Here is a 14,911-nt window from a genome sequence, read left to right as displayed (position 1 = left end):
ATCTAAGCAAGGAGCACACTTCCAAGGAGCTGCATCCCCAGTACATTTTGTATTTTGAGACAGTCTTTTTTTTTTTTTTTATCGGTACCGGGGATCGAACTCATGACCACGCGCTTGCAAGGCAGGCGCTTATGCTCCTGAGCTAAATCCCCAGCTCCGAGACAGAGTCTTGCTAAGTTGCTCAAGCTGACCTCACTTGCAGTCCTCCTGCATGAGCCAGTATGTGTTTTGTCTCTAAATGGAAGACAGTTGTTGATACCAGTGACACCTGGAACTTACAGGGAATGTAGAACCCTAGATCCCACTTCAGCACTGTGTATTTGGATGAGCCCTCCCTATGCTCTTGACTATCTCTGAGTTCCTCCCATTCCAGCAGAAGACCAGAGCACCCAGATGACATGATGAGCACCACGTGAAGGCACCTGTCACTGTGTCCCCATGGTGCCTGCTGTATACCACTTATGTACTATGTACACTGAGTGTGTATGTGTGTGTGTGTGCGACTTGCTTGCTGCAGTTTGAAATGTCTCAGGGAGGCCAGATGTGGACCACGAGCACTCAGGATCTCAGGCTGTATTTCATTTCTCTTTTTTTCTGTTTTTTTTCCTGGTTACATTATTGCTGCATCAAAAAGGATGAATTATCCTTTATTGTCTTAGTTACTTTTCTGTCATTGTTGAAATAAAATACCCAACACCCAAAGTTAAAGGGGGAAAGGTTTATTTTGGCTTACACAGTCCATCACGGCTGGTTCCAAGGCAGGATAGGTTGGAGACAAGCATCATAGAAGAGAACCAGTTCATGGCAAGCAGAAGACAGTAAAAGCAAGCAAGGAAGGAGAACCTTACCAGCCTTTTTCTACCCCTTTTATACTCTGTTTAGGCTACTAGAATTAGAGCAGTGCCAAACCAATCAGTAGACTGATTTAGTTTGTCACACACCCTTAATCTCTGAGCATGATACACTGTCGATACCACCTCTGAAAAAGCCCCATCTGCGAGGCTTTAAGGGAACATCTAGACACAAACCATAATATCATTGGTGCATTGTTTTCCTATGGTCCAAGAAAGCAAGTAATAGAGGTCAAAAATTCTCTGGCTGTGTGAATTAACTCATCTGAATCTCAACTTTAAGAGAAGAAGCTGCATAAGTGGGTGAAGCAGTGATCACTCATCATTATAATTGATCATTTCCATTTTCACGTGGGAAATTAATAGACAAGTACCAAGTGTAAGTTGCTAATTGGAGCTCTGAAGTAAAAATGAGATTATAACACATCATCCAATGCTTGTTTTAACGGAACTGGATTGCTCTGTTTCTACTGCATCCTCTTCCTTAGAGTAGAAGCACAGCCCTTGATTATTAGCTGCGCAGTTCCTAAAGCTGAGTTGTGCTGCTTTCAGTTGACATTTGTGTGCCTCTCTGCACTCAATCTAGCAACCTGGGGCAATTGTGACATTAGGTGGAAGTAAAGGAGGAGGCAAAGTTTGGGAGATGGTCATTGCCTTGAAATCGTCATCATATGCAAGTGCAGCAATCTGGAGTCAAGGCTATCAAAATGCTTTTTGCCCATCTGCTTATTTTTTAGGGTATTTGAGCTAAGCTTTACAAAAGAAGGAGACGCTTGCACTTTCTTTTCCACCTTTTGTGCCATTAAGCAATTACCTGCTTTTTTATGTTGGTAGTGAATGTGTGTTTGATCAAAATGCATGTTAATATATATGGCTGAGATCTATGTAATAGCAGCATGCAAGAACCAAAAATACCCACCATGCATTTTTTTTCCCATCATGGATTTTTGAAATGTTAAGTGTAAATAAAGTGATAACTGCAAGGCTGGGGATTTAGCTCAGTGACATAAGTGCCTGCCTGGCAAGCTTGAGGTCATGAATACCAAAATAAACAAAAAAAAAGGATTTGATAGACCTGGGTGTGGTGGCATGCTTGTGTAATCCCAGCACCTGGGGGCTGAGGCAGAAAAAGTTTGAGACCAGCCTAAGGTCAGCCTGAACTGCATAGCAAGACCCTGTCTCAGAAAATGAAAGAACAAACAGAAAACCAAGATGGACTCACTTTTGAAGCTTCTGCAGTTGCTTTAGTTTTGTGTGCCCAGCTAGAATCATGTTGATCCAGAGAAGGAGGAGATTGTCATATTTTTGGCAGTGGGCTCAGGACCCTGTGTCAGCAGCAGACGGTCCCAGTACTAACTACATAAATGTAGCCACACAGGGTAGAGCAGATGGTGAGTTGGGAATGGAACAGTAGAGAGGCCTAATGGTGATAGCAATGAGTATTTGGATGTCATTATTTTATTAGTTAGCAAACAGTACCATCCTTGTGGTCCCTTCTCAGTTTAATGTGTGATGGTACTGTAGGTGTCAGCCCCTAAGAGTTGGCACAACAGCCTAATCAATGTGTTCTAATGTCTTTGTTGATCTATTCTGTCATCTCTATAAGCTTTGTTAGCAACACAGGGAAAAGAGAATAAATACAGAGTTTTACAAATCACTCTTGATGACCTGACACCTTCCGACCTGGACAGGCATTGTTTGTTTTGTCTTCTTTCTGCTGGTTCCTTAGGGAGACTTGCTGTTGGCTTCCCAGTCATGCCTTTTGGCTTGCTAGAGTTCTAGAGTGGGTGCCCTGGAATCTGGTAGGACAGAGGGACTTACTTGCTTGTTTGCCATGATGCCTCTTGACAGTGAACGTCTTCAAATAAGAGAAAGAGCCAGATGTGGGGTACACACTGGTGCTCCCTGCTACTTGGAGATTGAGGAACAGGATTGCAAGTTTGGAGCTAACCTGGGCTACAGTTTGTTCAAGGCCAGCCTGAACTACCCTGTCTTTAAATAAATAAATAAATGTCACTTTGTATGTTGTAGATCTAAGTGAGACAAAGTCCCCCAAAGGACCTTGGTTCCCTTGAATGTGTGTGGTGTTCAGGTCTTCTGCCTGTGGCCATGATGTGGGCTCTGTTGTTCCACTTCACATCAATAATAAGTCAGTTTCTCTGGCAGGGAGTCATACGTTGAGAGTAACCTGGATTCAAATGAAAACTAAAACCAGACAAGCAAGTGCAGTTCTTGTGCTGGCTAACATCTCCTTAGTTTCTTGAGGAGTGGATTTTTCTCATTCCCAACCTTATTCCCTTGGCAGGCTGACCTTCTGCTGGCTGACCCATGTTTTTATTCCCAGTAACCTTTTAAGAACAGACAAGAACTCTGCCTATCAGCACTGGTTCATGAGATAGAGAAGACACAGTGCATAGTGCAAAATTTAAAAAAAGCCCCAGCCCTCCAGCCACAGATGGGCTTTCTCTCTGTTCTCTGTTTGTGAAGGTAGGGATTAGTGTTAGCAAAGAGAATGGAAGACACAAATATACACACTTTTTTCTGAGATCACATCACCAGAGTTGAGTAATATTCCTATCCCAGGAAACCTCTCCTTATATCCCTTTATTCTTGGAACCATTGGGTTTGTGTTTGCATTCATCTTTGTTTCAGTCTTTGGATAACAACAGCTGTTGAGTGGCTCTCCAGGAAAAAATCTCAGCACCTTTTTCCTTTTCTAGCAAATGATGTTTCCTGAGTATGAACTGTGACTCAGCAGGTGACTGTAGTGGTAGTAATGTGGCCCATCTTTTTTTTTTTTTTTTTTTTTTTTGTCTTTTTTCCTTTTTATCAGTACCAGGGATCGAACTCACGACTGCCTGCTTGCAAGACAGGTGCTTATGCCACTGAGCTAAACCTCCAGCCTATGTGGCCCATCTTATAGTTTCTACTAACAGGGTAGAGCAGATGTTTTTCCTGCCTTTGCTGTTTTTTATTCTCTGCGCATTGTAGTTTGAATGACAAGGGATCCTATACCATTTCTAGAGAGGTTGTAGGTCCTTAGGAAGTCTCCAACATTTCTTGCTATCAAAATTTTTCAGTTAGCTATTACAGACTTTCTTACCTTTTTTTTTCTTTGTTCAATGCAGCTTCCGTGAATGTGCTGGTGCAGAACTGCAAGATCTACAATGATGCCAGCTGTGACATCTCTGCAGACGGCCAGCTCCTGGCGGCCTTCATCCCTAGCAGCCAGAGGGGCTTCCCTGATGAAGGCATCTTGGCCGTGTACTCCCTCGCTCCCCATAACCTGGGTGAAATGCTCTACACCAAGCGATTTGGTAAGGGATAGGAAGCCCAGACTAATAACAGGGACGATGGTGCCTTGGCATGGGCATTCCTAGGTGAGGCACAGCATGGGTGAGAGCAATGGGCACACACTACCTCTTCCTTCACCAAGGCACAGACCAAATGACTCACTCTTCTTGAGTCCTGGCCAGTAGCATTACATCAGACTCTCAAGAGCAGGAGTCCTCCCTGCTACAGAACCGTCACCAGCGTGCTCCTACCGTGGTGGACAGGAAGAGGAGGGAGGTTTTTGGTCACAAAGTTAGGAACTGAGCACATTGTATATTTGGTATTGTGTATTAAAAGGCCCATAAGGACTGAGTTATGGTAGGGCATTTAGCTTGTGTAGATGAGGTCCTGGTTTCTATCCCTACTGCCATAAAAGAAAAAGAAAGGAAAAAAAAATAAATCACAAAATATATGTGTTCTGTAATCCAGAAGTCCCACTTGTAAGGAAATAATCAGAAACCTATACAAAAATTTATATACAAGGATGTTCATAATAGTGTTATTTATCATACCAAAAACACAATGGTGTTTGGTACTTATCATACCAAAAAATGTCAAATTGTTGCCTTAAGGTTTTTTTTTTTCCAAGGTTTTCTGAAATAAATAATGGTGTAATGATAGGATAGAATGCAGTTGTCCTTAAAAACTGTTCCTCTAAGAGCCAGGGCATGGTGGTACATACCTGTAATCCAAGCTCTGAGGAAGCTGAGACAGAAGGATCATGAGTTTGAGGCAGGAAGCCAGTCTTGACTCATGATAAGTTCAAAACCAGCATAACTACATAGCAAAAGTGTGTCTCAAAACACCAGCAAGGAATAGCAAAACAAAACAAATTTCTTGTAGAAGAATTGTTGTTCATAATATATTGAGTGAAAAAAAAGATTTCTAAATAGTATTTATTGTGATACCAATTTTTTAAAGATATACTTACATCATAATCATGACTAGCATTTTTATTAAATATTTTCTGGGTGTTAAACACTGTCCCTAACATATATGTACCTTCTTATTTTACTACTCACCTGGGTCCTGCAAAGTAACTCTAGGCTGAGCAAATGATTGTGAAGATTGGAAAAAGGAGAAAAGGCTGCAAGTAAAAGTTGTTGCCTTAGAATAAATGGCAAGAACTCTGGGAAATATTTCTTCTTTGGCCCGTAGGTCCCAATGCCATTTCAGTGAGCCTGTCTCCAATGGGCCGATATGTGATGGTGGGCTTGGCCTCACGCAGGATCCTGCTGCACCCCTCCACGGAGCACATGGTAGCCCAGGTCTTCAGGCTGCAGCAGGCCCATGGTGGTGAGACCTCCATGAGGGTGAGTGCCATTGCTTCTACCTCCTGGATGCATCTGTCTCGGGCTTAGCGGAGTGGTGAAGGACAAAGTGTGACCTCCCAGTCAACTCCAGAGCAGTTATATCGATGAGGTCAAAGGAAGGGCTAGAGTCCAGCCTGTCTTGACCAGCAGGCCTTACTTTTAAAAGCTCTGGACTTTTGAAAGATGAGCGTCCTCTCAACCTAGTTTTTATGAGCTAGGTTCCCTAGAAACTTAAGAATATCTTCAGGTAATTAACTAATACTCCATTACTTCACCATGACATTGTGGTGCAGAGATCTGTACAGAAAACAGTGAGTTTTTATGTTTGTTTTGAGAGAGGGACTCACTATATAATTCAGACTGGTCTTAAACTCAGTAGCCTGAGCTGGCCTGGAACTTGTAGTGATCCTGGATTCTCCTCCTTCAACCTCTCTTGTTGTCGTCATCATTGTTTTGAGACAGTCTCACTGTGTAGTCCAAACTGGCCTTGGACTCACTTGTGTAGCCCAGGCTGCCCTCAAATGCACAGTGATCCTTTTGCCTGAGTGCTGAGATTACATGTTACCATGCTCAGCTCAATGAAATATTTACGGAATTTGTTTTGTTTTTGTTTGAAAAAAACGGACTATAAAAAGTTATGACTGGCCCAGCTCTTTGGAAGCTAAAACAAGAAGATCACAGGTTCAAGGCCAGTCTGAGCTATGCTTGAGACTTGTTTTGAAAAAAACATGATGCACCATGTTGTTATAGTCCTGGTTGAGAAGCAGTTTAGGCAGCTATTGTCCTCTTTATTGTCCTGTGCATTTAACTAGTAGAGAAAAGTTCCTGTGTGGACCCTCGATCTTGCTTCTCTTATGTTGTCATGAATGTGTTCTGGACATCGTGTGCTTCACAGCCTTTGAGACTCAGCCAGACTAGTAACCTGACTAAACTCCCCACATCCAAGGGCCTTATTTGGCCAGTTTGTCAAGGGGAATCAAGCATTTGAACCATTCTCTAATTAGATGGTATTTAAGCTCTGTTTAATCTAAAAACCTGTGAACAAATTCTTAAGAGTCGGCACTGTCTGTGCCATTTATAGTCTGATGCACTTGGTGTGTTTTTGTTTTCTTTTGTTGTGTGTGTGTCATCTGCGGAGTTGGGCTCAGTGGCAGCTCCTTAGGGGCAACCCCTTAGGGGCCCTCATTTAGTCCCATGCATGAATGCTTGTTGAATGTCTGGAATGGGAATCATTTATTTTAAAGAGAAGACTAGAGATAGAACCCAGTACATACAGAATGATGGCAGGTAGGTGGCCTGCTGTGGTCCTCGCTTCTATAGCCACTTCTCCTTCCTGTCTCCCTGTAGAATGCTGTAGTGAACTCTGCTAACCCACTTTCCAAATGCCTTTAGTTTGATAAGGCGCTTGGCTTTTGGGCACCTTCATCTGAATTACACCACCTTAACCTGGAACTTCCTCCTTTCCTATGTTAGAAGCTGCCTTTTCTGTGGTACCTTCTTTAATAAAAAACTGCCTCTTCTGTCCCTAATACACACTCCCATGGTAATACTCATCACACCAAAGCACAGCTATTCATTTCCATGTTGTTATTTCTCCTGGATTTGGCTCCTTGAGAAGCAAGACCCATGTCTACTTTCTCTTTAGAAGCCCAGGTACCTCCTAAGGAATCTGATAACTCAGTAGTAGCCAAACAAATAGAAGAGAATCTCAAGAAAGGCAGCACCCTCATCATTTCTAGGTAATACTTGCAGAACCAGTGACGGAACACCACATCTCTGCCACCTCTAAAAGGGCAGACACAGGGCAGTCTCTGCTCTTGACACCATCATGACAGGAAAGTTCTGTTCTTGAATTCTTTATGACTCTGAACATTTTTGACATTGGGCGAAGGGGAGAAGACCATGGAAATCACTAAGCTTGTTTTCTTATTTCGGTATTTGAGCGTGAAAGTTCAGTTTAGTTTAAGTATTCTTGGATTACCTTAAGAAGATTTAGGTAGTAAAGCATCTGATGCTGCCTTTCACTACTTAAAATCCTGGTTCCTACAGCTGCTCTTCTAACCCTTCTGCCTAATTGCTCAGGGATTTAGTTTTAGTAACACTAATAGACATCTCTGGCTTCTTCTAGGTACAGCCTGCCAACCCTCCATCCAGCAAAGTTCCTCCTTTATAGAAAGAGCCAGAAATAATCTGACTAAGGGAAGGAAGCTCCAAAGCAGAAGCCACAGTGGTAGACTGTGTTGTCATAGGTGGAGCTGAAAGTCTCACCTAAGGGATAGGATCAAGGCATCTCAATCAAGTTTGGCAGGGGCCTAGCGCCACCCACCCAGTCTGACCTAGGCCCCCATGCTGAAGAAGCCTGGTTTTCCAGGTCTTGGTTATACCTTATGCATAAAGGCACCAAAGCTCTTAGAAGATGTCCTTGAATTCATTGTTTGTAGAGGGCAAAGGAGCAGCTTTTTTGGAGAGCTACATTGTACACCCAGTTAAGTTAAACCAGGAGTTTTTGCCAGGCATAGTAGTGCACAGCTATAATCCCAACATTCAGGTGGCAGAGGCAGGAGTATCTTTATGAGTTCAAGGCCAGCCTGAACTATATAGTGAGACCCTATCTCAAGAAACCAAACAAATGAGAGGTTTTAGGCTGGAACTGGGGACTTACAGAGCTGCTCCCTGCATGGAGATAGGTGGGTCATGGCTCTGGCCTAGAAGGAATGATGGTGGATCATGGTCTGGGTTAGAGCTTCTCCATCCAGCATTCCCTTGTCTTTGGTGCTGCCATTTGGGAGTCACTGGGGTTATGATCAGAGAGGTGAATTTGTTGGACCCACAAACATTCCCAGAGCATCCTCTGAGGATGGATTTATTTTAATTGCCACTAAGTGACATCTCTCCCCCAAGAGATGATCTCTTACATAGTCCCATATGAAAATGCTTCTGAAAATAAATTACTAATTGCTCTTAGCCATAGCACATTTACTTTAAGCAGTTCTTTGGACCTCTACAAATGTTCAAAGGGAAATCAGCCTTAGAGCTGTTGGAGTTCTTATTAGAATACAGATCCATTTCATGCCTCAGTCAGACAGAATAAGAGTATCTGTATTTTTTAAATAGCTTTCCCAGGTGATTTGCTACACACTGGCTATTCAGGCAGAGATCTACTATGCTCAGTTTCTACTCCCCTTTATTTTAGGGTTCTGCCCTCAGCCTTATCAGCAAGGCAGACACCCTCCCAGGTATACTTACCTTTGTGGTTCTCACACTTGGTGCTTTGATCCTTTGCTGAGTTTATTGCAGGCATAGTGTTCTGTTTCCCACCAAACACTTTTTAGCTGTCTGTGACTCACTTCCCTTCTTTTCTTTTTCTGTTTTTGTTGTTGTTGTTGTTGTGTTCTGTTTTGGTTTTGTGACATCATCTCACTGTGTAGAGCAGGCTGGCCTTGGACTGACTGTGTAGCCCAAGCTGGCCTCAAAATCACAGCCATCCTCCTGCCTCAACCTCTTGAGTGCCAGGATTACAAGCATGTGTCACCACACCCAGCACCTCTCAGCTTTTCTTCAGGTTTCTCCCTTGCCTTTTCCTCTCTATGTTGAGACATGTTAACGTTTTGTCCTCATTTCTAAAGTATGGGGTCCATTTTGGCTTATCTTTTCTCTGTTTACTGAACCAGCCTTGGTTGTACCAATTTTAATAATTGACAAAGCAGGAAAAACCAACCTGAGCACATAGTTTCTCTTCCACTTCCCTGTTCTCTGGGCGATTCCTCTGGGTGAGACCTGTGGCTGTCTCTGACTCAGAGACCTCTCTTCTGTTTGACTGCCTCTCTTGGGCCTGGGAGGGCTTTCTGTTAATTTCTGTTTTGTTTTTAAGTTAGACTTTTATAGACTGCTGAGCTGAAGTTTGCTAAATTCTCAAAACACTAAACTGCCTGAGTTCCCTCTTGGCTTTCATTTCCTAATTGGAACAAGGCATAGTATTGTAACAGAAAACTGCAATTAATTTTCTAAAATAGTGGCAACTTGTACATTATAATAACTTTGGTTGTAACCAAGTGAAACTGTAATAGCAAAAATACAAAATTACTAATGAGGCCAGAAATAGTCATATATACCAAAGTGTTCTTCCAGTTTGCATAGCTGTGAGTATTGTCACTTAGGGACAGAGCGAAATTCGGCACCCAAGGTTAGGGGTTTAAGGTGGGCAGTATGGGACAAGCTGAGCTAGAAAGCTTGGTGAGGCCAGGTGCTTTCAGCGCAATAATTAGTTAGCAGACACGCATTCTTTCTTCCAGGGACACCGAGGGCCCTACAACAGGTTGGGATTGTAGGCATGTGAATGACTTACTGGGAACTGAAAAGGGTTCTTATTGCCTTATCCTGTTGGCATTGGGAACTCAGGCTCTCCCGTGCTCCTTTTTTTCCCTTTTGTTACTTTGTTGATAGAAGTGATCAGTAAGGACATCTGACTTTGACTTGGTTGAAGGAAGAAGCTTGAGGACAGAGAACCACATAGCTCCCTTTCCTCATGGAGCAGCATTGTATCCTTTAGGGCAATGCCTCAGATATGTGAGGGCCAATTTTACTGGAAACTGCTTCTTTGTAGCTGTGTGATCAAACTGTGTTCAGGACTGAGTGCCACCCAGAAGAGTTTGGAGCATGTGTCCAGAAAGCACCTTCCTTTCCCTGTTGGCCTGAGGACTCTGCTCAGCAGCTGACTTTCCCCTGGTTATTTCTGTGGCTCCTCATCACCAGATCTTTCAGATACGTCCAGGCAGAGCAGAAATTGTGATCTCTTCCTGAGCTTTTCCAGATCCTGTTAGCGTCCTGGTAGTGGCACCTTGAAAAGTTAAAGGACCAGTGCTGTGATGCATCTGCCCATTCTGATGAGTGCCCCGACCTCCCCACAGTTAGCCTACTCTGGTTTTTTTGAAGTTGGAGCATATTAGATATACATAGCGATAATATTCTTCATAGGGTATTTGTGCCTATACATGGTATGTCTTGCTTTTTCTTTTCTTCCCATTCCTGTCTCCTCCCTTCTTTATTTTTTTATTTCTTTATTTTTTTTATTTCTTCTTTATTTTTTCCTTCTATATTTCCTTCTTGTGTCCCCACCCCCTCACTTCCCCTGCCTGTGCTAAATAGAGGTTCTTTGGTCTCAGTGATTTCTAATCTCTCCAGGCCCATCTCCATTTGGAGTATTTTTCTTTCCTTTTTTGTCCTGACCCTTCTGTGGAGGAGAGGGAACCACTGGGGACTGAACCCAGTGCACACCCTACTTTTGAGACAAAGTCTTTATTAAGTTGCCCAGATGTAGCACAGATTTGAGATTCTCCTGCTTCAGCCTCCAAGAGAGCTGAGATTATAGGTATGCACCACCATTCCTTGTTTGAAGGAATATTTCTTGAGTTCCTTTTCCCAATATTAAACTTGCTGCTATTCTTGGATGGGCAGTATCTGATATAGTACCTACTAATGGATATTTTATTATTACCTGGCTCTGAGAAAACATGAGTTGACTTGCTTGCTTGCTTTTTTTCTTTTGGGGCTTGCTTTCTTTTATACCATTTCATAGCCATCTTCACAGAGTTTGATGATACTAATTATTATTTATTATAAGGTCATTAAAATGAACCATGGGAAAAATCTGGCATCCAAAGTTTTCAGATTTACCATGAACCACAGTTATACTTAGACCCTGGGGCAGGGTGGGTGCCCAGTGTCATCAGCACCAAGCAGCATTTATCTGACTTCACATACATAAGCTCTTCTGAGCTGTTCTAGCCTTCTTTAATATCTAATCTTCATTTGACCCCTCCCCTCCCTGCCCTTGGGTTTAGCCTGTGGTATAACCCTCACCATCTGTATGTCCTCATATTCCAAAAGTTTGATTTTCAAAAGTGACCCAGAACTCTGTTTCATTCCAGAGTATTCAGAAATCTATAAGCAGTAAGTCTCTTCTTAATCTCATCTGGCCTTAGAGGAGGCAAATACCAAAAATAAAGATATTTTATTTTTGTATCATCCTAGAAGGGTACTATTTCTTCAAGGGGAGATTGGGATAAAAAGAAGGCTGCTTTGTTTTCAGAAATGATTTACTCCTTCCTAAGATTCTGTCCTCATTAATTTTCTTAAAGCAGCCTGTCAGTTGATTAAAAGCTGCTTCCGCTGCAATTATCCCAAAGTTGACTTCTGAGATGTAGTACAAAGCATCTACCCTCCAAAAGTTCCTCTCTTCAGGGTGTTGTGGGAAAGGGGGGCACGGGAGAAGTCAGAGGTGTCTGTGATGCAGGTTGTCAGAGAAGGGGAGAGGCAAGGCACAAAATTAAAAATAACCTTAGAACTGTGCTGTAAGTTGCCATTAGTGTAGGCAAATTTTTCCATGACAGATTCATGCAGCTCTGACAATTTCTTTCCCCGCTTTTTGCTTTTAGTAGAGTTTTATTCTTCTCACTCAAGAAAATTTTACCCCTAGTGTGGGTGCTGAGTCCAAACTCTTGAGCCTGGAGTGAAAGGGCTCAAGCCATTGTTCAACCATTGCAGGTATGAGCCAGACACAACTGGCTCTGTGCGGAGTCTCAGCCTTTAGCTCCCACCACACCTGGAGCTAAAAGAACACACAAGTTGGGAACTGCCTTGGCCATAGGTAAAGGGCAGAATTTAGGGACAGGAGGGTGCTCCACAGAGGAAGTACTTGTTTCTTAGTTGGTGGAGTTAACAACCCAGAAATCAGTGCCCCTGATGCAAGTTAAGATGAGGTTTCAACACCCATCCAGGATTATGAAATAGTCTTTTCTTGATCTCTAATGGGCTTTCCTTACTTCCTTCCCTTCTGACCTCTGGTGTTTCTAATTAAATTTAGGGTATATCAAGATTTTTCTCTTACTGTGGGCCAGGGTACTGTACTAGGTCTGGACTGTAGCAGTGAACACATGGACCTGGCTCCTGCCATTGTGATCCTTCTCTATAGATGCTTTGCTTCTTTGCAGTCTTTTCACTTTAGTTGCCCCACCCTCACTGTGCTGGGCACATAGGAGCCTTTGACATTTGGCTCATGAATGAAATTGGGCTTGGAATTCTGTGCTTCCAGGCACACCCATCCTTTTCCACTATATTCCCCATCACCATCAGTGTGCCCAACACGCTGCTTTGTTATGACTGAACAAAGGTACTGATGTGAATAATTCTTTAAAAAGAAGGAGCATCTTCCTCATTTTCACAATTCTGCTCAGTATCAGTGTCTTTCCCAGGGTTCTAGTCCCAGCGCTGACCCGTGGGAGTTCTCAGTAGACCATTCCACATTGAAAAGCACAGCATTCTGTTTTTCAAGAATTCATTGGAAAACCAGTTTTTGCCCTCGTAGAACCTAAAAATACTTAAAGCAATCTCTGTCCTGTTCTGAACAGATAAATATTTCTTCCAAAAATCAGGATCAAGTAAAATCTACACAAAAGCTATCTTATCTAAGGCAAATCTCTGGGATATTAGGCCATTTTCACTAAGGGAACTTAAAAACTATGTTATGTTCAGAGGAAATAACTCTTTAATTTCTGAGAATTCAGAGTTAGCAAGTGCATTGGTATTTCACTTATTGTAGAAGTAGATCCCTCAGCTGAAGTAATCCCTATGTGTTGATCCTAACGGCCAGAAATAACCTTTGCAAAGCATCAGGCTAGTTGGAAAATAAGGAATATCTTCTGTGTCCTTGGAATCTCTTTGAAGAACAAGTAAGACCAAGCTTATAAATTTCAGCAAGTCACAGGAGGCTGACAAGAAATTACTGCAGATAGCAAGTTGTCAATAGCAACAAGGGGCATCAAATGACAATCAATTAAGAAAAAGAACTGTTTGCTCTGCTCTTCACTCTTTGGTTGGGGTAGCTTTGGTCTGGACAAGCAGCATCTGGACAGATTTGTCCATGTCTCAACTGAAAGAAAAGGAAGAGGAGTGCTGGGGATTTAGCTCAGTGGCATAAGTGCCTGCCTAGCAAGCGAGAGGTTATCAGTTCAATCCCCAGTACCAGGAAAAAAGAAAAGAACAAGATGACTTGGCACTCTGATTTCTGTTTTTCAAATAACATTGAAAGCTGGATCCAACGGCCCTGGCTTCAATGTTTAGTACCAGACACAGACACACACACACACACACACACACACACACACACAGGCATGTACATACGCATTAGGGCAACATTCTGAGTTCTAAACCTCAAATAGAAACCTGGGTATGGTGGTGCACACCTGTAATTGCAATACTCAGAAGGCTGAGGCAAGAGGATCACCACGAGTTTGAGGCCAGCCTGGGCTACAAAGTGACTTCAAGGCTAGCCTGAACTACATAGTGAGACTCTGTCTCAAAAACCGAACAAACTAAATAAATGAATAAATAAACAGACTTAACTCAAATAAAATCCAAAGCTGGTTGCAGTGCTGCCTGCCTATCATCCCAGCAATCTGGGAGTCTGAGAGAGGAAGATACAAGTTTAGAGTTCAGCCTGGACAATGCAGGGATTTAGCAAAACGCTGCCTCAAAATGAAAAGCAAAAAGGGGCCATGGATATAGATCCATGTGCCTGTTTATTTTCTAAAACTAAAAGTATAAAGCCAGATTTTCCTAAGGATGAAGAACTTTTTGAGAATTCATGCATCTGAGCAGGTCAACAGCTGAAGAGGAAGAAAAGATGACCATAGTGCTCCCCTCCCTGCCTGCTGTGGGATCTATGTCTCTCAGCCTGTGACAAGATGTGTAGCGATCTGTTTCCAGTGGAAAAGTTAGCTGTCGCTCATCATCTGTTTTCCATTGATTTTTCTCCTCTTCTCGTCACCTTCTCTTGAAAACTTCAGCTTCCTGTCCTTCCTATTGTTCTCCAAAAAAGCGTTCCCCTCCTCACAGCGCCTTCTTTCCCTCAATTCCTCTTTGGTTTGCACCTTCTCCTGTGGGCCTTCTAGTTTCCATTTCTAATCAACCCCTTTCTGCAAACAGCTTTCACTGTCCTAGAGCAAAGGAAAAGCTTGGCATGATGGTGCACACCTGCACTCCAGTGGTTTGGGAGACTGAGGCAGGAGGATTGCAAATTCATACCCAGTGTGGGCAACTTAGTGACTTAGACCCTGTCTTGTCTCAAAGTAAAAGTAAGAAGGGTGTGGTATGTAACTCAGTGCAGAGGCCCTAGGTTTAATCCCCAGTACTGCACAAATAAATGTAATTGAAAATAAAGGAGACCTGGCTACTGCACTAGACTTCTTTTTTTTTTTTTTTTTTAATGTATTTGACTTTTTTGTTGGCTTGTTTTGTTTTGGTTTTTTGAGACATGGTCTCACTGTGCAGTTCAGACTGGCCTTGAAGTCACTTTTGAGACTGGCCTTAAACTCACAGTGATCCTCCTGCTTCAGCCTCCCTAGTACTGGGATTACA

General features: G+C 42.7%; 1 protein-coding gene across 9 annotated transcripts in view; it reads left to right on the top strand.

Annotated features, from left to right (window-relative positions):
- Ambra1 (autophagy and beclin 1 regulator 1) overlaps window positions 1-14,911 on the top strand; it is a 186,973-nt gene that overhangs the window by 151,257 nt on the left and 20,805 nt on the right. For all 9 annotated transcript variants that reach the window (XM_063227841.1, XM_063227844.1, XM_005001577.4 and 6 more), the window contains 2 exons: window positions 3,980-4,168; window positions 5,343-5,497. In XM_063227841.1, the coding sequence (XP_063083911.1) occupies window positions 3,980-4,168; window positions 5,343-5,497 (344 nt within the window). The remainder of the gene's footprint in view (window positions 1-3,979; window positions 4,169-5,342; window positions 5,498-14,911) is intronic.

The sequence above is a fragment of the Cavia porcellus genome, unplaced genomic scaffold (genome assembly GCF_034190915.1).
Source record: "Cavia porcellus strain 051 isolate PalLab524CR breed Dunkin Hartley unplaced genomic scaffold, mCavPor4.1 scaffold_17, whole genome shotgun sequence".
NCBI lineage: Eukaryota > Metazoa > Chordata > Mammalia > Rodentia > Caviidae > Cavia > Cavia porcellus.
Note: the sequence above shows the minus strand (reverse complement) of the source record. Positions and strands in the feature narration are given on the sequence as shown.